The 24,612-nt window shown below is 36.8% G+C and overlaps 1 protein-coding gene across 1 annotated transcript in view; it reads right to left on the bottom strand.

Annotated features, from left to right (window-relative positions):
* The window catches only part of OTOGL (otogelin like), a 109,538-nt gene that overhangs the window by 47,778 nt on the left and 37,148 nt on the right, over positions 1-24,612 (bottom strand). The window contains exons 22-30 of the mRNA XM_070754953.1: positions 23,442-23,494; positions 22,813-22,975; positions 21,791-21,898; positions 20,022-20,160; positions 5,849-5,983; positions 3,935-4,081; positions 2,103-2,222; positions 506-622; positions 13-169 (exon numbers count right to left, since the gene is read on the bottom strand). Of these exons, the coding sequence (XP_070611054.1) occupies positions 13-169; positions 506-622; positions 2,103-2,222; positions 3,935-4,081; positions 5,849-5,983; positions 20,022-20,160; positions 21,791-21,898; positions 22,813-22,975; positions 23,442-23,494 (1,139 nt within the window). The remainder of the gene's footprint in view (positions 1-12; positions 170-505; positions 623-2,102; positions 2,223-3,934; positions 4,082-5,848; positions 5,984-20,021; positions 20,161-21,790; positions 21,899-22,812; positions 22,976-23,441; positions 23,495-24,612) is intronic.

The raw sequence follows: 24,612 nt of genomic DNA, 5'->3' as shown, positions 1-24,612 counted from the left end.
AAGTATACATACGACAGAGAGAAGGAGATCGCCAGTGAATTACTGCACCCTGCTGGCAACATTTGTGAGCATAAGCTGCAATGCTAGTGCAAAGACATTCACAGTCCCCACCAAGATTACAGTTGCACGTATCTGTATGACAGTTTTTCACAAATGATGTTACATCGATCTGGAAAATATGGAAAAAAATAATAGTATGGGATAATATAAAGACATAAAATCCACCAGGAAACAAGACAGATTTTAAAATTAATACAATGTAATCTCATCTAAAATATATTCTCTATTTTAGGATATACAGTAGATATCTGCAAAAATATATCAGCCTTTTATTAGAAAGTTCAAAGGACACATTAGAAAGGAGGAGGAGGAGGAGGAGGAGGAGGAGGAGGAGGAGGAGGAGGAGGAGGAGGAGGAGGAGGAGGAAATGGATTAATTCTATATTAAGTCTTGAACTACAAACTGTCCTGCCCAGTTTTAGAAACTGTAAAAAATATTCACTTACCACATTACGACAAGAGGCAAAAATATCACTATATAAAACTGAACATTCTTTTTTGGCATAGGGGAACTTGCTCTGATGAACTTCACATTGTTTGTTGGTCTCATTTGGACTTGAACACTAATGAAAAAGAAATAAAGCATGACTATTAACCATAATAGTCAAATTGCATAGTTGGTCAGATGTTTAGATTACATTTAACATTTTTATCCACCTATCAAGTCCTTCATAATGTTAAAGATATTGTAACAGACAATAGTTATGTGTACGGACAATGGCACTCTTGAAGTTTTGGGATTTCACCCAAGAAATCTATTCCTACTATTTTTTATTTCTTGTGCCATAGTCATTCTACCTCTATTTGCGGTCTTTGTTATTTGTGGTTTTCTTCAGTTCTTTCTCTTCTCTTCTTTCAGAAACTGCCATATCTACTATCCATATGTATTATTATTATTATTATTATTATTATTATTATATTTAGAAATATCTATTACAAATTCAAAAGCCTTTTAAAAACTGAATTTATATTTATTTTATTAAGTTAGTCTCATAATTTCCTTTCAAATGAAACCATTTAACTTGGAAAAATAGTTATTCATTGTTTTGCTTTTTTGATACTCAATTTCTGTTTTCTTCATCACAGATCATAACTGCTTCTAAAACAATCAATTGTAAATTGTCAATAGAGCCTTGTTCTTCTAACAACCTTTGCTCAAAATTTGCTGATCTGATAGGTTTACACCATTCATAAGTTCAATAACAAATGAACAATAAATTGACTCCCGAAAAACATGTAAAATATAACCAAGGAAATAATTAGCAGTAAAGAGACATGAGGGGAAAATGTTAGTGCTGCAGATGTTTGCCTACAGTATATTCTCTCCCTCAGATTGTTGTATCAAGCAATTATGCATTAAATAAACATTGTGTTTTTCAGATTTTATACAGTGTACTCTGTATGTACCATGCATTGATTTCCATCATTTATATTGAAAATTGTTTCGCTTGTAGCAGATAATCAGATATCACAATAAGACTTACAGCGAACAGGAGAAATCTACCCTACATATGTTGTTTGGTTCATGGTATGATAAATAGCATTATTTGGTTAAAATGGAAAATAGAGCCACATATATTCTTTTAATAGTACTTAAGAGTTTGTGATACTCTTTTTGAAATTAACTCTTTCAGGCTTTCCTTAGAACAAATTTCTTTCTCCAAAGAGAAAGCTTCCTGGTGAACTGGTGATCCTCATGATTTCCAGCAGGATGGATATTGAGATAACAGACATTGTATTCAAACACATTTAAAGAAGCCTTTCATATATCCTAGTAGAAAAGAAGTAGGAAAAAAGTAATAGGAAAGAACCAGTAGTAAATATAGACTATTTTATTATTATTTATTAATTAGACTAGGCATACAAGTTTAAATAATAATAATAATAATAATAATAATAATAATAATAATAATACCACATCCATTGGCTTTCATAACTGTGAACTAGCAGCTGCTGTCTTAAAACAAATTATGTTGTCACAGATTTCATACTTCCAATATCAATATATTATTATTTTGAAATTAATGGAGATGTTATGCTTACCTGTCCTATTGTCCAACTCTCTCCAAAAATTTGAGCATTTTTTACTTCGATATTGTTAGATGCAGTCAGATCATTTGAAGTAAATTTGTCAAAATTTCCACATAAACCAGCTAATTTACCCTGAAAATAAAACCACAAACATTTTTTCTAAACATTTTTATCTAGAACAATCAAAATTTATAAAGCTAACGAACAATGCACTCATTTTTTAAAAAATGATTAATTCAACCTTAATTCGGGTATTATTATAGATTTAATACCCACAAAACAGACATGATTTAGACTACCTTTTGGAAAAATGAAATGTTTTCCATAACTGTTTTAATATTATCTTTTTGTTTACTGTTTTGTTATTTTCATAGCCTGTGCTTACTAGTGATATAAGCTCACCTTATTCTCCTTATTCTTATAGTGCAAATATTTATTAAATGTTTATTACTTTAAAACTAATCAAACTTCTCCAGATATGACCAGAGAATTTTTGCTAGTAACATGAAAAACCAGTGCCGGTCAATAACAGCAATCTTAGTCTAGGACTGTCTCAGTAAAAGGCCATTATGATTCTAACAGCAGAGAACTGTTAGCATATCAAATAGCTTCAGCAATGATAATATTTCTGCAAGCATCATAAGCAGTATAAGTGGATTTAAATCAGAAGGAATTGTGTTTCTACTTCTTGCATAAGAAAATGTGGCATAATAATAATAATAATTAATAATAATTTATTAGATTTGTATGCCCCCCTCTCCAAAAATTCGGGGCGGCTCACAACAATAATAAACAATGTACAAATCCAATATTTAAAAACACAATTTAAAAAACCCTTATAATAAAATAGTCACACAACCCAATCAAACCATACATAAATCAAAATAGTTAGGGGAGATGTCAATTATGTCAATACATAAATGAGGAAGATGGGAGGGGATCAAATGATGTCATGAGACGCATGGCATCCTCATAGTTTATGGATGAATGTATCATTGGATGCCAATTATAACATGTGTCAATTAAATTAAAGGACTGGGTTTTGTAAAAACAAAAAAAAGGTTGCAACTATTTTCATTATGGTGGTGAGGAAACATCTCTGTCACAGCTTGCAATTCATTTTTTTCCTCTTCAATCCAGGATAGTATAATCAAGTAATATAACATTATGGGCCATAAATATGCAGCAACCGGGTGCCGGAATTGTGGGGAGCGGAGCAGCAAAGAAAGTGCGGGAAAATCTTCCGGCCACGAAGGTGTTTTCCTCTAAATGTTGCGTGCGTAAGCTCCCCAGTTTTTGTGGCAAAAGTAGATGCCTTGGCTTATAATCGGGTCGACTTATACTCGACTATATACAGTATGTAGTCCTTGGCTTATAACCATTCATTTTGCCACTGAAAAAAGTTTTCATTCTTGCAATCCTTGCAGCATTCCCACTGTCACTTTGGACACTTTGAAACTGGCTACAATGTCCCATAGTCATTTGATTACCATTACAAACTTCTTAGCCAGCTTCTAATAAATGAAGTTAATGGAAAAACCTGATTTGCTTAATAACTGCACTACTTCATTTAATGTCTGTGACAAACAGGTCATAAAATTGTGTATCATTCACTTAGTCACCTCCTTGCTTAGCAATGGAAATTCTGATCCCAATTGTGGTTATCAATTGAGGACTATTTGTATACATGTATATTTATCATGGAGCACTTGGCTATATAATAAATATTACAAAATATACTTTGCAAATTATTATAAACTTGTTTCATTTAGATAAGTATAATTCAGGAATAAATTGACTAGTCATCCTGTTTCCTATTGTATTTGTGATTCACACTGATTCACCTTCCATTGAGCTCCAACTTTGATATGCATTGTTGTCTTCCTGTCCCAGAGTACTGTGAACTCTTCCTCTGGAAAATGTATTGCTACATAATATCCAGCTTTCCAAACTTGATACTTGGATTTGTCTCCATGTCTCCTTAGCATCCCCTATAAATAATAGATATTATTACCGCCTTAGTAAAGTACATGTGTGTGTGTGTGTGTCTTTTTGACATTCAGCTGAAATCCTTCTGCCTACACACTTAATTTTATTATTCCTTATCCTGAAACTAGGAACAAAAGGGAATAATTATTAATTTTCTCAATGATATCCTTTCAAATATTTTATATTCACAATCATTTCCCCTTTTTAATCCTTTCTTGTCAAGGCTAAACATAGCCCACTCCTTCAGTTGTCTTCAGTACTTCATTCCCTACTAGTTTTTAAACATTTAAACTTCTCAGAACCTGTCCCAGTTTTGAATTATATTTTAAGCACAGTATCCAGAATTAGATGCAAAGTGCAATCCAGTCACATTTCTCTATTTCTTCCAGTGATTGGGAAACTTCCAAAAATGACATCTAAAACTGTACTTTTACTATCTTATTGCACTGCTGATTTATAATTTGTATTCAAATACAATTCTAAAGTATTTTATGTAGATTGTCTCCAATATTCTGGTTTTTTTTAAGCAAACAGCTTTGCACTTGGGATACATGAAAAATTCGCAATATTAATTATGAATGTATATTTAGATTGACAAAGTATACTTTTGCACACCCTCTTTTCACTTCACCCATAGTCAGTTTGCCTTTTGTCCTATCTACTTCAATTTGTCAACACATTCCACAAAATTCATATTTAGCTCTCAATCCAAGGACTCAGGGCTGGCTCAGGAATTCTGGGAGTTGAAGTCCACAATTTGTAAAGGGGCCATAGTTGCCTTCCCCCACCCTCTCACAATTATTGTATGATGGTATTTCTTTGCAATGCACCCTAATTATAACATGTTAAACATTCCCTGACAGTACAAATAATAATGAACTACTGATATTCATTAAGGTTTTTAGCTTTTAAAGGGAGCGGCAGTATCAAACCACAAAGTGAATTGATTTAAATTAAGAGAGATTTCCAAAGATTTAAGTGATACATCATATAGATGAACTGTTACTTTCAGAAGCGGCATACTTTTGATTACTGTATACCTATATATGCAGGTATTTATATTGAAGGACAAATGAAGGACCTCCACTGAACATTGCAGATCAATAGTTGGAACACATGAGAGCATAGGGAAATGTTATTGTATTAAATTGATACAATAAATTACCACATCAAAAATTTATGTAAACCTATCAACTAATCTAATCTATCATCTGTTTGTTTGGCTGAAATTAAACTGCAGATTATGAAGAATTATGACTGATTTTTTCATTTCAGAGAAATTTAGAAAATAATGTTTTTCCTATTAAAATATTAAAGCTTTTTTTTTTTTTGCTGATGTTTAAACTACAAAACCGGACAGAAAAATCAAACATTTAATCTAATCTACCACTACAGTACTGCCATTTTTTACATTAACTTTCTATTAAATTAAATTAAATTTTGTGTTGTATAGGAAGCTGTCAGTCTCTTCCCAGAAACCCAGAAGCTCATTATTAATGGAGGGAAAGGAGAATTTGGCAGCAGAGAGCTTCTATGATGCCAAGTTTAATAGGGATTTTTATAGAAGTCTATGAGGAAAAGATAAACTTATTGTTATGAAAGAATATGTGTTTATATATGTTTGCTTAAGCCAGCCTTCCCAGTCTATCATTTACTGATTATCTTGTAATTGTCTTTATATCACGTTGAACATATAGTTGGTGTAAAAAGGCAGTATTTTAATAACTGAGTTTCAGATAATAACTTCAAAAGGGGGGAAATAAACTTACCTCTATGTCTAGAGATTCACTGAAAAAAATTTCAGAGTCTCCAATAGTTAGCAACATATCTTTTGAACAAACGATGCCATTATCAAAGCACTTCTTATTTTGAACAATGAGAGACAAGTTTGAACTGTCAACACTCTGTGAAGGAGAAATAACTGTTATGTTCAAACATAGTGATAGAGCACTGCAACATCTACATAAGGTATTGTCAGGCAATGCATTCCCTTAACTGGACTACAACTGCCTTGGAAAGCTTTCTGGGTTAACTTGAGTTAATGCAGTTCTAAATCAAGTGATGTCAAGTTGACCTAGCTATAAACCTTGATCAGCCAGATTGCAAAGAAATAAATGTTACTCTCTGTGCTTCATACTGTATAAGGGACCCTTGTTTAACTGAAGTTGGAGTGAAGTGAAACCAAATTACTATGAACATGAAAATATTATTTCAATCTTGAAGCTAGAGCTAACCACAATTTCTCCTTTAAGGATGTTTTCTAAGGCAGATTTGCAAATGAATTATTATCAGATTGAAGGTAACAGTGATCTTCCCTTTGTTTTTAGTTTCATAATGTCCCTTTAAAAAATACACAAAACATATAATCTATGGTATTCATGCAACCATTTTTATTACTTGGATTGTTCTAAGGCTTTAAAGAATAGTATAAATCATGTAATTCTTGTCACAGATTACACTATTGCAGCACTGAAACAAACATCCAGTATGCTTCTATTGGCCAAAAGTAATTATTTGCCTGCTGCCCTTTTATTTGTTTGTTTGTTTATTCAATTTTTATGCCGCCCTTTTCCTTAGACTCAGGGCAGCTTACAACAGACCTTGCCAGCCATATAACTTTTCAGAGTAGGCTGAATGCTCTAAAAAGGCTTCAGTGCTTCAGGCTGTCTCAGAATGAGAAACAAGGCTTTAAAATTAAGATGGGAACTGAAATAAAAAGCTTTCCTGACTTACAGACATTTACCTATTTTGAAAAGAAAGTGTGAAAGGAGACTGATCTATTTGTGTTATTTTCAGCATATAAAATACTGATTTATAAAGGAAAAGCACAGAAAGAATGATGTTCAAAACAGGAAGAATCTGAAGAGAAAGTGGCACTATTGGTTGGTCTTTAAAGTTTGATACTTTAAAACAAAATGCATAATTTGAATTACATATAAATTATATATAAATATGCACTGCATATTTGACATTAATACAATTGAGAGTGTCCAGAGATATTTCATGATATTTCATGAGTCCTTTATTCCTCTACCTGCAAAAAAATACCTTACCTAGACTTGAAATACCTTATCTAGACTTTTAGACTTGAAATTTGGGGCTTAGACCACTTAGAACTACCCCACCTTCGGTCTGATCTAAGTGTAGTACATAAAATTATCTGCTACAATGCCCTACCGGTCAACGACTACTTTACTTTCAACCACAACAATACAAAACTGCTCCAAACTCAATTGCAGAAAATATGACTTCAGCAGCAGAGTGATCTGTGTGGTTTCATCCCCTAACCCCCCAAAACTTTAACCTTAGACTGTCCATTGTTGACCTCACCCCATTTCTAAGAGGTCTGTATGGGGCGTAAATAAGTGCACCAACATATCTACTGTCCCTGTCCTAATGTTCCTTTTTATTTGTATCCTGTTAATGTATTCAAAATCATGTTTATACTTTTATCTATTATCTTATATATGCTTGACAAATAAATAAAATGAATTGAAATTGTTACTTTTATTTTTATTCCTGCAGCCTAAGATGTCATACCACTCAGAAAAATTTACTATTTTATTTTGCTAACTATTTAAACAGAAAAAATTGAATATGTAAATTTGTGGAAAGAAAATTGACTCATTTGAGCTGTGGTGTTGGAGAAGGCGTCTGCATATTCCTTGGATAGCAAAGGTGACTAACAAGCAAATACTGAAGCACATAACACTAGATATGGCAAAAATCATGAAACCATATCTCACTTACTTTGGCCATGTCAGAAGGGGAAATTTATTGGAGAAAGCAATTATTTTTGGAAGAGTTAGTGGCAAAAGGAAACCAAGATGCCAATGGACACAGTGGCTGAATACTATCAAAGTTGACACCAGTCAGAGCATAGAAAAACTAAAAGAAATAGTGCAAGATTTGAAGATGTGGAGATATCTCGCTTATAGAGATACCAAGAGTCAGAATCAACTGAGCAGATGCATCATCATCATCATCTAGAATTCCAAGAATCAAATATTTATTTTTTTATTTAACAAATTTGTATGCAAACTTAAAAACAGAGTTTTCAAGGGGAAAATTATATTAAAAGTCTAATACAGTGATACCTTGTCTTACGAACTTAATTGGTTCCAGGACGAGGTTCGTAAGGTGAAAAGTTTGTAAGACAAAACAATGTTTTCCATAGGAATCAATAGAAAGGTGATTAATGGGTGCAAGCCCAAAATTCACCCCTTTTGCCAGCCAAAGTGCCCCATTTTGTGCTGCTGGGATTCCCCTGAGGCTCCCCTCCATGGGAAATCCCACCTCCGGACTTCTGTTGCCAGCGAAGCACCCATTTTTGCGATGCTGGGATTCCCCTGCTAGGATTCTCCTGCACCATCGCAAAAACGCAGAAGTCTGTAGGTGGGGTTTCCCATGGAGGGGAGCCTCAGGGGAATCCCAGCAGTGCAAAAATGGGTGCTTTGCTAGCAATGGAAGGTCTGGAGGTGGGGTTTCCCAATGAGGGGAGCTTTTGCCTGGCAACGGAAGTCCAAAGGCGGGGCATCCCAGTGGCGGCGGCAGGTCCATAAGGTGAAAATAGTTTGGAAGAAGAGGGGAAAAAATCTTAAACTCCAGGTTTATATCTTGAAAAGTTCGTATGACGAACGGTATGACGAAAGGTTCGTAAAACGAGGTATCACTGTATAAAAATCTAAGCTATATGTTATTAAATATTACACACACACACACACACACACACACACGGTATAACCATGAGCAGCAGGCAAAAAAGTTTCATTAAAGCCTATGCATTTAAAATAGTGAACCATTGACATGAGGAACCAGAGTAAAAATATCTGTGCTAGGTGTTCAGTGTACCTTACACATGTAGACAGCACTACATAGTTAGAACTATCTTTACTCCCTGGCAGCGTCTTAACTGCATAGGAGGTCAGTGCTTCCAATGATGCCTTTTGTGTGTTGACAAGAATATAAGGGAAGGGATTATAGGGCTAAAATCCTAAATGCTTTAGTATCAGCATCTGAAATGAAGTAGAAATAAACTTTGGAAACTGTGAAAGAAAATGATGAGAGGATGATGATGACGGCATAGAACTGTGATGGCAAACCTATGGCAAGCATGCCACAAGTGGCATGCATAGCCATATTAGCGGACATGTGAGCTGATTTTGGAACCTTCTGGACCACTGGGAGTCAGGAAACAGCTTGTTTTCAGCCTTGGAAGGAGGAGGGTAAGGCCCTTTTTTGCTCTCCCCAAGCTCCAGAGCCTTTCTAGGAGCCTGGGGAGGGTGAAAATGGCTTTCCGTACTGCCAGAGAGGTCCTCCAGAGGCCAGAAATGGCCCGTTTCCCAACTTGAAGAAGTTGAAGTTGGGAAATGGGCCATTTTTGGCCTCTAGAGCAGTGCTTTTCAACCAGTGTGCCACAAGACATGGTCAGGTGTGCCGTGAAGAAGGAAGGTCAGCTGAGGGCACGAAGAGCAAAACGTTGCAAAATCGGAAGCTGTGCTTCCTTCCTTGTGCCTTTCTTCTTTGCGCCTTCCTTCTTTGTGGCAGGTGAGCTTTGGGGCACCAGCAGTGGTAGCGTGAGGGCGCCGGCAGCAATGGCATTGGGAAGTAGCCGGGGGCTGTGGTTGTGAGTGGGAGCTCCAGGTCAGAGGCACCAGCAGCTGCATTGCTCCACCTAGCTGGAGCTTCCCTGGCGGCGGTGGCAGATGAGCTTTGGGGCCCGACAGGAGGGTGCTGGCAGCAGGAGCAGGAGGGCACTGGTAGCAGCGGCACCAGGCAGTAGCCGCGGGGCGGCGGCTATGAGTAGGAGCTCCAGGACAGAGGCACTGAGGACGATGGCTGGATGTGTTGCTGGATGCCATACATGCTGGCGCTGTGCTGGGCATGGGCGTGGAGCTGGCAGTGTTGCCGGTGTGGTGTATGAGAGAGAAAGAGAGAGAAAGAGAGAGACAGAGAGACAGAGAGAGAGCAAGAGAGAGGGGAAGAGAGAAAGAGACAGAAAGAGAGAGAGAGAAAGCAAGAGAGAGAGAGAAACAAAGAAAGAGAAAGAAAGAAAGAAAGAAAGAGAGAGAGGGAAAGAGAGAAAAGGAGGGGAAGAGAGAGAGAGAGAGAAATGAGAGCAAAAGGGGTATAAAAAAGAGAAATGAGAAAATGATTGAGGCAGAGAATGAGAGGAAAGAGAGAGAAACAAAAGAAAGAGAGAAGTGACTTTTGTTTTAAATCATATGATAAAAAGCACCCAAAGAAGAGAGAGAAAAAACCCAGCCCTCACCTGTTTTTGGAAATGGTTCAAGAGTGTGTACACTCACACACCCACACACACACACACACAAGGGGGGAGAGACAGGGATGGAAAAAGAGAGGAGAGTGTATTAGAGTGTCATTTTGGTTGGTGATGTGCCCCAGGATTTTGTAAATGTAAAAAATGTGCTGTGGCTCAAAAAAGGTTGAAAATCATTGCTCTAGATAGAGAGCCTCCAGGTGGGGAGGCCATTTTCACCCTTCCCAGGCTCCTAAAAAGGCTCTGAAGCTTGGAGAGACTGAATCATAATAATAATAATTTAATAATTTATTAGACTTGTATTTAATAATTTATTAGACTTGTATTTAATAATTTATTAGACTTGTATTCTCTCCGAAGATTGATGGGTGTGCCATCATGTGCCGGGAGTGAGGGGGGGTCACATGCTCATGCACAGGGGGCTGACATGGAATTATGGGTGTAGGCACACATACCTGCACCCTCCACACCCCACACATCGTTTTGGCACGGGAACCAAAAAGGAACTGTTGTAAGTTGAGGACAACTTGTATATGCCAACAACCACTGTAGCATATTAAACAAACCCATGGTTAAGGATTTTGTAGAACCATAGTTATGCGAGCTGCCAGGAACCTTTCAAATTCTCATTCAGAAATCCTCCAATTGCAGTTGCTTTAAGTCAGCGTTTCCCAACCGGTGTGCCGCGGCACACTAGTGTGCTGCGAGACATGGCCAGGTGTGCCGCCAAGCTCCAGCTGGGCGGGGCGCTACCGGTACTTCCGTCCTGGGGCTCCCGCTCGCAGCTGTCGCCCGGCTCCTGCTCGATGCCGCAGTTTTCGGCGCTCTCCTGCTGGGCCCCAAAGAAGGAAGGCAGGAAGAAGGAGAGCTCCATTCTTCGCGCCTTTTTCCCGCCTTCCTTCTTTGGGGCCCAGCAGGAGAGCGCCGAAAACCGCGGCATCGAGCAGGAGCCGGTTGACAGCTGCGAGCGGGAGCCCCAGGATGGAAGTACCGGCAGCGCCCCGCCCAGCTGGAGCTTCTCTGGCGTCGACGGCAAGTGTCCTTTGTGGCCCGGCGGGAGGGCACTGGCGATGGGAGCAGGGGGGGGCCGCAGCAGCCACAGGCAGTCGCGGGGAGATGGCAGCGGCGAGAGGGAGCGCTCTCTCTCTCTCTCTCAGCTGACTGCAAGCGGGAGCCCTGACGGTGGCGGTTGGACGTGCGGCAAGTGTCCTTTGTGGCCCGACGGGAGGGCACTGGCGATGGGAGCGGGGGGGGGTGGCCGCAGCGGCTGCAGGCAGTCGCGGGGAGATGGCGGCGGCGAGAGGGAGCGCTCTCTCTCTCTCTCTCTCTCAGCTGACTGCAAGCGGGAGCCCTGACGGTGGCAGTTGGACGTGCGGCAAGTGTCCTTTGTGGCCCGGCGAGAGGGCACTGGCGATGGGAGTGGGGGGGGTGGCCGCAGCGGCCGCAGGCAGTCGCGGGGAGATGGCGGCGGCGAGAGGGAGCGCTTTCTCTCTCTCTCTCTCAGCTGACTGCAAGCGGGAGCCCTGACAGTGGCGGTTGGACGTGCTGCTGGCGCTGCGGGCCTGGCATATACGGTGTCCAGCAGCACATCCAGATGCCGCCGTCAGGGCTCCCGCTTGCAGTCAGCTGAGAGAGAGAGAGAAAGAAAGAGAGACATATAAGAGAGGCAGAGAGAGAGAGAAAGAGAGACATAGCAAGAGAGGCAGAGAAAGAGACACAGAGCAAGAAAGAGAGGCAGAGAAAGAGAGAGAGAGAAAAAGAGACATAGCAAGAGAGGCAGAGAGAGAGAAAAAGAAAGAGAGACATAGCAAGAGAAAAAGAGAGACTTAGCAAGAGAGGCACAGAGAGAGAGAGAAAGAAAGAGAGACATAGCAAGAGAGACAGAGAGAGAGAAAGAGAGAGAAAGAAAGAGACATAGCAAGAGAGGCAAAGAGAAAGAAAGAGACATATAGCAAGACAGTGAAAGAGAGAGAGAGAGCAAGAGAGAGAGAAAAAAGCAAGAAAGAGATAGCAAGAGACACAGAGAGAGAGAGAGAGCAAGGGAGAGAGAAAGACATAGAGGAAGGGAAGGAGGGAGAGAGAAAGAGAGCAAAAATGAGAGGAAGAAAGAAAGAGGGATGGAGAAAGAGAAAGAAGGGAAGGAAGGAAAAGAGAGAAAGAGGGAGAAATAGAGCGAAAGGGAGGAAGAGAGAGGGTTTTTTTGTCCAAACTTTTCTTTAGCCCCCCCCCCCCGCCCCGCCCCCCCCTTTCAGTGTTCCCCAGGATTTTGAAAATATGAATAATGTGCCGCGGCTCAAAAAAGGTTGGGAAACATTGCTTTAAGTAGCAGAGGCTGAGAGAATTTCTGTGCAAAATAATCTCTACTACTGAGTAAAACTCCATTCCTCAGTTTGTAGATGGGCTCATCGCTATGAAAAAAGAGAAAATGTTTTCTTGTGACTGAATAGGGACTTCCCTGTCCCCTTAAACTTTCTTGATATAGCCCCAGAGTTGAATAATGAAATGCTATATTTATATCTTGTTATGTAATAATTGATTCAGAGGTACATTTTCCTTTTAAGGCAAAGCACCAAAAAAGAAATATCTATCATGTGAAGCCAATTTATAGCAATAGGAAAGAAAAACAAAAGATTTCATTGCTTCTTATAAGACTATCTTCTATCTTTCCAGTACCAAAACAAGAACAGCTCTAATTTTGTACCAGTCTCTTTGCAATACTATGGTGTTGCTAAGCAACAGGGAAACAGGATGAAAAATCCAGGCAAGTTACCAGAATGGACCTGCGTTTCCAAAATGAAGTGTATCATAGCTTAATAAAAACAGCTATTCTGCCTGAATGTAATTTTAAAAATTAGCTTATTCTCCTGTGCACTGCTATGGAGAGTCCAAGCGTGGATTATTTCCTCATCTGATTGGCCAGGGACGCACATGCATGGGGGAAGGGCATTATATTATGGTGCGTGTAACGTGTGCACATGTTATCGCTTGCATGTGCACCTTTTGGTAACCGAGCCAAAAAAAGTTCACCATCACTGATCTAAAATATCAATATAAAAATCTGCATTGATTGACATTATTCATCATTAGTATAAAATTGCAAATGCTTAATGTACTTTCAATAATGAAAGGCTCGGGGAAGGCAGAAAATGGCCCTACTGGAAGTTTGGGGATGCCGGAAATGGGCCTGTTTCTGGATTCTAGAAGGCCTTAGAACCTGGGAGGCAGTTTTTACTCTCTCAGAGGCTTGAGGAAAGCCTCCAAAGCCCGGGGAGGGCAAAAACAACACACACACCAGCCATGGGGTAGGAGGTCAATTAAGCCATGCCCACCATGGGCACCCCCACCCAACAACCTGGTAGAGAACCCCTTGCTAAAAATTTTAAAGCCCCTTCCTGGATGGATTAGAATCAAGAAAAGTATCACAGTGTCTGGACGTATTTCCCAGAAGGGCTATCCAAAATTGGAATGCCACTGTAGAGGGGTTTCTATTTTTGTACATATATAATACACAATCCCAAATTTTAAAACTATAGCCAGGAGATCCTCTGATCTAGCATAAAAGGTAGTCTATATGGGAGAGTAGGAGCTAGTGGAAATACCAGGATTAGATGGCTACTTCACTGTAGATATATAATGTGCAATTTCGGTAAATACAAATTAGAAATCAACTGCATGCCTGTTTATTGAAAATAGTATATTTTCTGTTTACCTGTCCAATGTCCTGCATAAATCTTCTAAGAAGTATAACAAAGGGGGCATTTGATTTACTGGTATATAAAAATCATAGTACAAAGGAAAGTGCTACTTCTCTTTGATTTCAGTGAAAATCTATTATGAATGCTGCAAATATTCATAGTAAACAGTTCTCTTTTGTATCAGTTATTTAGTTCTGTTCTACTAAGAATCAGTTTGGTTATTTATTGGATTACATTGCAGCAATCCTTTCCTAATTAAAAACATGATAGTACAAAGATTAAGTTCTAGGAATGCTTGGGTATCCACTTTCGAGTCATAAAACTCAAACAATGTTTTACTGTGAGTATCTACAAGAAAACAGGAGAAAATGCCATTTTCCTCCTACAAAATACTGAAAAGTCATTTAAGAAATATGTCCTGTGTTCTATTTATGAAGAGATCAATGAATCTGTTTTCACAGATACTTTATGTTGCTATCATTTAAAGTAGAATGAGGACTAGAGGGGAAGAAATTTATCCCCAAAGCAGGGGCCTAGGGATGGACCTCTGTCCTCCTACCAACACTGACTGCGATCAACCGGACAGATAGTAGGAGAACCACCGCATACAGTGCTTCTCACCCACTCATCCAGTTGTCGCAGAAGGATACCCTGGTCAATGGTATCAGAGGCCGCTGAGAGGTTAAGAAGCACCAGGATAAAGGAATGACCTCTATCCCAGCCCAGACCTACCAGAGATTATCCATTAGCATGACCAAAGCAGTTTCTGTACTGTAGCCAGATCTGAAACCCAACTGAAAAGGGTCTAGATAAAAATATGTACTCATTTTATGTGTTTATGGCTATATTTTGCTTCCCATTTATTTGTGCCATTTTTCATATGTCCTGTTTCCTTGTACTTGTTGACAAACAAACAAACAAAATAAATCACTAAATATATAGCTGTATGCTGAAATAACAAGAGTTTTCCCTGTGTTAAAATAAACTTAACCATGACTGAAGATTTATCAAGAACATCATTAGGATATTCAGGATAAAATCAGTAAGAATATTTATCAATTAAGGTGAAATATTTAAGAAAGAAAAAAATGCAGATTGCACTGTGACAGATCCATCCCTATTGGGTTATTGTTTTAAAGTTATTTCCTTACTTAAACTAATATACAGAATGATCACAGGCAGGTAGAAAAGCAGTAGGAGTGGGAGTGACTTTTCATCCCTATTGGATGAAAGCAGGGGGCATTGTAAATCATGATCATATGACCAAGGCTGACTAGAGTAGTGTTTCAGCGGCCCAAACTTTACTAATATAACAGATCTGGAGAGCCTTAACATTTCACTCTTACAGGAGTAATTGACCAATTCTTTAAGTTGTTAGCCTATTTGAGGTATATTGATTCAATAATTGTTGCCCTGTGATTAACCATTTTTCCAATTGAAAATGACACATAGACAGGAGAATTTAAGTAGTATATACTGTAGTTATTAAACTAAGTAGAAGTAATGTTGCTTCCTTTCATACAAAAACTAAAAGAGAGCTAGCAGTTAATTGAACAGTGATCTTAATTTTTGTATTATATTTTAATATGTTTGCAAGCTCAAAGTACTGCTTGCTGTAAAGTACCTCCACCCATGTGCCTCACACTCTGCAAATACCTTCCTTTTCAAAATTATAGTTGGCAATAGTGATATCTACAGCCTTTTCTAATTCGTCATTCCTAGGGAGAGAAAAACAACAAAAGAGCTACTGTAATTATTCTCTCACATAGATGTTAATCTTTGTTTTCCTCCAGTTTTATAAAATGGGAAAATCTAATTTTACTTTCCCCCACACATCTTTGGTCTGGAAGATTGCAGGAGACAATATAATAAACCTCTGTTTAAAAATATTGAATATTTTTTTTAAATGCTATTTTTACAGAGCTTATTAAGAGGGTTAATTAAACTTTAATCCAGATCGTAAAATCCTCCAAAGCAAGACAGATGACACTAAAGCCTATAGCTAGGTACATAAAGCAACTAATATTTTATAAAAATTTCCTTTAAAAATTGGCATTATTCAGAAACATTATATTATTCCCAGCTATTTGGAATTAATTTAATTGATTTATCATATTAACAAATTGCACTAGACATCCAATAGCAGAAAAACAGAATATTTCTCACAAATATAGAAACAAAAAACGACAACTTACGGTATTTGGCTTGAAAAATGTCATTACATGAAGTTTTAATAATCTGTAAAATGAGTTAATTTATTGCAGTGAAACTCAATATTCCCTAAAAATAATTTTCCACTGTTTTTTGACAATGTTAAGAGAGATTTATTTCACAGGCAGGTAACACAGAACTATCACATTGTTCTATCTCTTTCACCACAGAGCCTTCACCCTACAATTATTATTACAGAAACTGTAAAATGTATTTACAATGAATATGAAGACCAGATTGAGAAACTTCGGGTGCTGATGTGTGTGTTTGGAACTGGGGCTGAATGCAATGCAACTATTATTCATATTATTCATAAAATCATACATCATTAACCACGATTAATAAATGAATGAATGAATTAATTAATTAATCATGATTAATTAATTAATAATTAATCATAAATCATTTTATTATTCATAAAATCATACATCACAATGTACTCCCTGTTAGCGACTACTTCACCTTTAACAATAACAACACAAGAGCATGCAATAGATACAAACTAAATGTAAATCTCTCCAAACTAGACTACAGAAAATATTATTTCAGCAATAGCGTGCTCAATGCCTGGAATTCACTACTGGACTCTGTTGTTTCCTCCCCAATCCAAAAATCTCTCAACCTTACATTATCTACCATAGACCTCTCCCCTTTTCTAAGAGGTCTGTAAGGGACGTGCATAAGTGCACCTTCATGCCTATCATTCCTGTCCTAATGTCTTTATCTATTCTTTCTCTACTTTATACTTATATCATGTTAAACATACTACAATACAATATTATATTTGTATGGTAAATAAATAAATAAATAAATAAACAAACAAACAAACAAACAAATATTGTTGGCTCTTGCCCTTTTTCTCTAGTCAGTAAATATAACTTATAACTGAAGAAATGTTTAAAGTATATTTGCAGGCTATAAATGGCATAGAATAATACTTGAAAATAACTATAGAGATAGAAATTGCTGCCTGCTGGTTTCCAACTATCTTAAAATATTTTAAAATAATTACAATTACAAAAGAGATGTCCATGGGAATTATATGTTGTATGCCTGACTGATTAAACATGTAGATGATATAATTTTATGTTTGTAGACAAGGGCAACCCTGGCAGTAATCAGGGTGAAATAATCACCTGACAAATATTCAGAGGTAAGAGCCTTTTATAGAGCCTAACACAGAGTAGTTTTTTATGGACTTCTCTATTTTTGTTTTATCTCTAAATTAGAGGGCTACATCAGGTATAATATATTCCATATATATCCATGGCCAATACTGACTCAGCTACCAATCCAGTAAGTTTTGAATACCAAGTTATCATTATATTTTGTGTCACACAATAAACAATCTTGTATCAGGATTATCTGATAGTACAGTAAAAGATTGGACAGCCCATAATCATAGTATATTAAACCTTTTTAATTAAAATCAACTTAAGCAATTGCAAAGTATAATTAGCTGTTGTGCAACTTATATTTAAAAGCAGTATATTAAGATTTCCAATTCACGTCCCCTAGATCTTTCTTCTCAAAACAAGCAGGTGGAACTTATTAAACTTTATTAAAGTGCTACGCCTCTTTTCTACAATGGGATATAATAATCACTCAAAAGGGAACAGGTGAAGTAAAATGCATCACATTCCAAAAGGCTCATGGCCAAATCAAATACTGCCAAGTAAACACACAGACATCAATTACAAAGCAAAGAAATACATAAATAAAGATGGAGACTGAAGTTAAGAAAATTCTATTGTGAAAGCAATTAGTTCAGTGATAATATTTGGTGGCTATATATCTCAAACACCACATTATGAGACTACACCCTCTTTACTGCAGAAATAGCTTAGTTATCTTAAGTGTCAGGTGAATGTGACAATCATTTTGTTGAAAATTGATTATATCTAAATGATTAATTTAGATTAACTGACTATCTAGACAGCTGATGGTGAAAGAATGCAATGATGTAAACCTGAAGGGTGTTTTTTTCAGTATTGTTTCTTTATTTGGCCATATATGATTCCTATAGAGTAGATGATCCTGCAACCTCTTTTTGCCTAGAATTTGCTTTGCCAAATCTCTTTTGTGAAGATGCAGTTTGTTATAGTCTGAGAATACCTGGCTTAGACTACAGTCTATGGACATTTTATAAAGCCAAGAAATTCTTTTACAGTTTCATATGGTCCAAATACTAAGAACAATTTAGTTGTTTATTTGAAAAAAAGTTTATTGTTCTTTCTCCCCCCTTACCCCACCCAAAACAATGCAACATTTGCAAAGGCTTTTAGAGAGGTGAGAAAGCTAAGAAAGCTTTGTATCTTCTTGCTTATTAGATAAAAGAGTTGCAGGTAATAGGGCACTTATCTTTTTTTTTATGAATGCCAACTTCTTCCCTGAACTTTAGAACTCCTGATGCCCCAAGGAGGCTGCTTATATGCAAATTATATACCTGAGAAATAATTAATTTGTTTTCTAAGCATTAGCCATATTTCAGAAAGAGAAATAGATACCGGTATATACTGCATGCCTCCACTACACATCATTAACTTTGCTGGTGGAGTTGCTGCTTTCCATATGTTTAGACTCTGCGAAAGCCTAGGCATTTGGCAAATGTGACAAATTGTGACAAAATGGGTGTCACAATGTTATAATGTAAACTTCTTATGCTTATGTGCCAACATTTGAGGCAATTATCATTTAGGTAATGTCACAACATTGTGATGAATATTTTATTTGTTCTCTCTCCTTGTTCCTACAGATAATTCTGACCGGTATTTTGTGCCATGGAAAAGGTGGCCCTACTGGAGTTCTCTTTAGTTAGAAATTTTGCACACCTAAGAGAGAAATATGAAAGCTATGTAGCAATGTGTTTCCTTTGAATGTTGGCTAACCAGTTAAAACTGGTTTAATTTTCTTGCACATCATGCATTTGTAAGTCAATTGTCTCTGTGTACTAAAGTTTCAGTGATAACACCTGATAAAAATCTTTTAGTTAAACAAAAACTAAATGCTGCCTGTTATTATGATGGTATACAGCTTTATTATTTTATTTTATTTGATCAATTAAATTTAAAGTCACGAGTCCTTCGGGAGTAGGCAGCATAGAAGTCAAACAAACAAGCAAGCAAACAAACAAACAAACAAAGTGATTTGTTGTGGATATTATCAGGAACAGTTGAGATATACAGTACATCTGTATACAAGAATGAATTAAAAACTAAAAAAAAAACAGAATGCAAAAATATCCAGCTTTGACGATGCATATGCTGTATATAGATGAAATAGATACATTCTTATATTTCATTTAAATAAATTAATTTTAGGTATCAGATTAAGATCTGCTGTTGTGAGAATTGATTGTTGGTGCTCACTATGATAGGTGCTCTAGTACAGGGGTATCCAACCTTGGCAAAACAAGTTCTTTCTTAAATTTGATGCTTGGTACTTTATGAGTATCAAGTTTTCATTTAAAAAAATAAGAAACAGCACCGTTGTAGCTGTGGGTTGATCTGATTTTATTAGAAATCTGTGATGTGGCAACTGAAAATGTTATTTTATTGACAGGAAAAAATGATCATATTTAAATACATAAAGCAGGAAAAAGAGAAGAATGTAAGGCATATGCATTGAAAAGCTTGCACTAACATTATTTTGTAATTTGAAGTAAGCATGGTAACTCTATCCACATAGCTGTTAAAAGATATGTACAGAATTTATTACTCTACATACAAAAGGGCAAAACAAAACAAATCTTCTTACCTTTATCAAATAAATTTGACAGTCACTCACATAGTCATATTCTAATCCATCAAAAGTATAATAATGCCGATCTCCATAGACTGTACATACAGCAGGACAAGAATAGTATGTGCAATTAAATATCCCACGTCGGCAAATACTGTGATGTGAAAGGAAGAATCAAAATTTTCTTTATATATATATATGTATAAAATAGCAAGATTCCAGATATATTTATAACACTTAGCACTAGCACTTAGACTTATACACCACTTCAAAGTGCTTTACAGCACTCTCTGAGCAGTCTGGGTCCTCATTTTACCAAGCTGGGAAGGATGGAAGGCCGAGTTAACCTTGAGCCAGTCAGATTTGAACTGCTGGCTGTGGGCAGAGTTAGCTTACAATACTGCTAACAACTGTGCCACCAGATTCTATTTATATCCTATACATGTGTGAATTTTATATACCTAATTTCTAATTATCTCCAATATTGTAGATCCTGAGGATTAGGATAGGGTGATTGAAGACTCTTGCCCTTCTTTGCTAGCTCAAATTCAATGTAGAAAAGCAGCACTTCATTCACTGCATTTTTGTGTGCTTAAAAGAGAGATAAGATTTTTTTTTAATTGAAAAAGATCTCATTTGAGGCATTTTAATTATATGATAATTTCATATATTCAATTTCTGGCTACAGTAATTGAAAAAATGGTAGTTCAGATGCATTTGGCTTAAAATGTTTTATACATATGGTTACTAGTTGCTTATATGAACCAGTTTAAGATGTGGTAACCTTTAAGACCCTAAATTGTCAGCATCCTAGTCTTCGGAGGGAGAATATGCTATAAGATGGGTGCTATAGTAGAAACACACACACACATACACTGTACATGCTATTAGTGTTGAAATAAACAGAAGACAATGGATTAAATCAATATGCCACAAAACAATTTCTTGCTGCATCAAAGGTTTCCTTAAAGCATCCATCACAATCCCTAGATCTTCTCTTGCCAGTAATTTCCAGTGTAAATAATAATCAGATAGCAACTGATGTTTTGGTTTCTTCAGGCTTCTCCTAGAACTCTCAAAAAGAGTACGTTTCATTGGAAATGTGTTTAATTAAATCATTAATTAAATATTTTTCAGTCTGAGATACAACATTTGATATGTTTTTATATTGAATATCTGCTGTTTCCATGTTCATGGTGTAGTTTGGTAATTTGGGCATTTGGCAATCGTCATATATGTTCAAATTTTAATTGACCTTACTATTTTGATATTTCTAGCAACATGGTCATTTATGAAATTAAAAAAAAACCTTTAATACTAAAACAAGTATTTGGAACTCCACAATTTATATTTCTGCATTGTAATAATAAGATATTTCTAATTATATTCCTAGATAGATGGATTAAGACTCATCATGTTATATGATGGATTCATTAATCTATATTTAAAATGTTTTAGTTAAAAATATTTTGCTATTAAATTTTGAAGGTGAAGTAAGACTCTTGTGCATTTACTACTTAGATATGTCAACTGATTGGTTGGTTGGTTGGTTGGTTGGTTGGTTGGTTGGTTGGTTGAGTTTTTCACTGATTTTTTCTGGAGTAGTTTTCTGAGTTGCCAAGGTTTTCTGAGTTTTCTGAGTTGCCATCAATGTATAACCCTAATAAGGATCATCAATCATTGTGAAATTATTTTAAATCATTACACAATCAAAGAACACATACAGGGTCATATCACAGCCTATGTACTTCTGAAATTAATTAAAGTATCATAATCACACTTACCATGTATAACAAGGGGTAGCTATCACTTCACCTGACATATACTCCCAATCCTTCCACATGCATGGACAACTATCAGGCACATAACATTTTCCTTTATGCTCTGCCATCCTTGAAATAGCAAAAACATAACTTTAAAAAAACAACAACTATCCATCTACAGTACATTTGTAATCTTTTTTATATAGAAACAGCAGATATAAATTCTGTTCTAGTTGACTCAATGATCGAAACCAGAGCAAATATAGCTTTTGAGTTCTATAGAATTCACTATTGGGTCACATGGTAAATATATTTTAAAATAGAAAAACAGGAAAGTTGAACTTGGAATCTTTACACATAGGTTTATGGTGAAATGGACAAACAGTTTCTCGATTAGGCTTCAGCTAATGTTTTGGTTTCTTCAGGCTTCCCCTAGAACTCTCAGAAAGAGTATGTTTCATGGGAAATGTGTTTATCCATTTGATAAACTGTAGGCTTACCTATTAAATTTCTTGCCTAAAAGAAAGCAAACCTATGGCATGTGGGACACACAGAGCCCTCTCTGAGGGCACGCGAGCCATTGCCCCAGCTCAATTCCACCATGCATGTGTACGTGCCTCACGCCGGCCAGCTGATTTTTAGGTCTCTGCCACACATGCATGAGGGTGAGGCATATGTGGGAGATGTATACATGGGAGGGCAAAGGGGTCACATGCATAGGCGGTGGGGGAGCACAGGGGGGTCACACATGCATGCATGGGGCACAAGGAGTGCAGGGGGTGTGCATACATATGCAGGGGGTGGGGGAGTGCAGGGGGCCATGTATGCGTTGGGAGAGTTGGGGAGTAGAGAGGGGGTTGTGCACTTTCGGCACACGACAGCAAAATGATAGGCATCACTGGCCTAAAGTACTGCTGTGAAATCTCTTTGCATTCAGAGTACTGTAGTTGGGAATAATTAAAAATAATACAATGGTCAGAGAAACATACTGTATATTCCTCTGATCTTTGCTGTATCCCACATTGACTTTCGGTATCACTTACCCAGGGGGACAAATGCAACCACTTAAACATGGTGGAGAAGGAGTACAAGTAACATTTATAGCAATATTTGTACATGTTATTTCACAGTTTATTCCAGCTGATGGCAAGCCAGCTACAGGAGATTGGCAGTCATAGTAGATCTTTCCATCAGGACATGAGTGCACTATGGATATGAAGGGCAAATGATATATAATCATTTTATATTTATATTTCTCATTATTTTTTTAAAAAATTAAGCATTCTTCAAATTTAGTTCAATTCTTCATGAACATATTTGTGAATTACCTAGGCTATTTTTCATCCCAATTTCCTAGATCGCCCAGATAGGGTCCTCCCCAAGTAATCAAGCCTGACATTTTTTGGCTTCTAAAATGAGATAAGAGTCAGCCAGAGCTACAGCCCTCTTTTTAAATTGTAGGTGGCTAATATTTCTTCTGTTTAAGGGCAGATAGAAAGTCTGTAAGGCTGAAAATAATGGCTTACACAAGAGCTATACAGAAAAAGGTTTGGATTAGATACATGGGTACAAATTTTAATCCCTTCCTTAGACATTGAATATAATTTCTGCAAGTAGCAAAAAAGAAAGACATATTTGGTAATAGTTATTCTAAATGAGTCAAGAAAATTACCTTCTGACACAGCTGCTGCTTCATTGCATTTCATTGTTCCGTTTAGACATTGGCTAGTCAAAGAAAATGTTTTTTAAAGTTTAATAAGGAAAGCAGTTTCCTGATGTCATTATTTAAACCTCTTACATTATATTACATTATATTATGCTAATGTGTATATTATTAACACAACTGCTAGAATTGGTGCTCATTCACTGCCTCAACTTCCCCCCAAATTCCATTAGTTTCCCAGTTTTCTGAAGCATACAGGTTTGCTTACAAAGTATAAATAAGAAACATTTATCCTGCCAGTATATATTATTTTGTCAGTGGATTAACATTGATGGATTCTATCATTATGTTTAGAAATTTCATACTAATTTAATTAAAGGCTTCCAATGGTCTATTACTGTCAAGCAATGAAGGTCCAATTAAAATGATTTATTGCTAAACAACCTATGCACAGAAATCCTGTCAACTAATAGTTAGCACCTCTTTGGAGTTAATGTAGATAAGAATCCACAGAATTTAAGAGTGGGTTGGACTTTGCTTATGACTACATAGAGATTCTAGGTTAATCTCTCTTTTAACTCCACTTCCAGGTTCTAGCATTCCTTCTCCTCTTATGCTAATTAATTCCTTAGATTTACATACCTTGTAATGATACATGTAATATATCAATGACCCATCAATGACTATTTCAGCTTCAACCACAACAACACACAAGCACACAATAGATACAAAATTAAGGTAAACCACTTCAAGCTTGATTGCAGAAAATACAACTTCAGCAACAGAGTGTTCAATGCCTGGAATATACTACCAGACTCTGTGATTTCTTGCCCAAATCCCCAAAACTTTAACCTTAGACTGACTGTCTACTGTTGACCTCACCCCATTCTTAAGAGGTCTATAAGGGGCGTGCATAAGTGCCTCAAGGTGCCTACCATTCCTGTCCTAATGTTTCCATGTACTCAAAATCGTCTCATGTATACATGTTTATACTTTTACTGTAATCTTATATATGCTTGACAAAAATTAAAAATGGATAAAAATAATAAATAAATAAATAAATAAATAAATTCAGTAATCCATTGGACTGAAACATTTAAAAGGAAAAACACAAAAGCTACCATAACCATTCTGAAAAAGGGCTATACAGTATTTTCCATACATTTTGTTTATATTTCAG

This window comes from Erythrolamprus reginae, chromosome 6 (genome assembly GCF_031021105.1).
Source record: "Erythrolamprus reginae isolate rEryReg1 chromosome 6, rEryReg1.hap1, whole genome shotgun sequence".
NCBI classification, from domain to species: Eukaryota; Metazoa; Chordata; class Lepidosauria; order Squamata; family Dipsadidae; genus Erythrolamprus; species Erythrolamprus reginae.
Note: the sequence above shows the minus strand (reverse complement) of the source record. Positions and strands in the feature narration are given on the sequence as shown.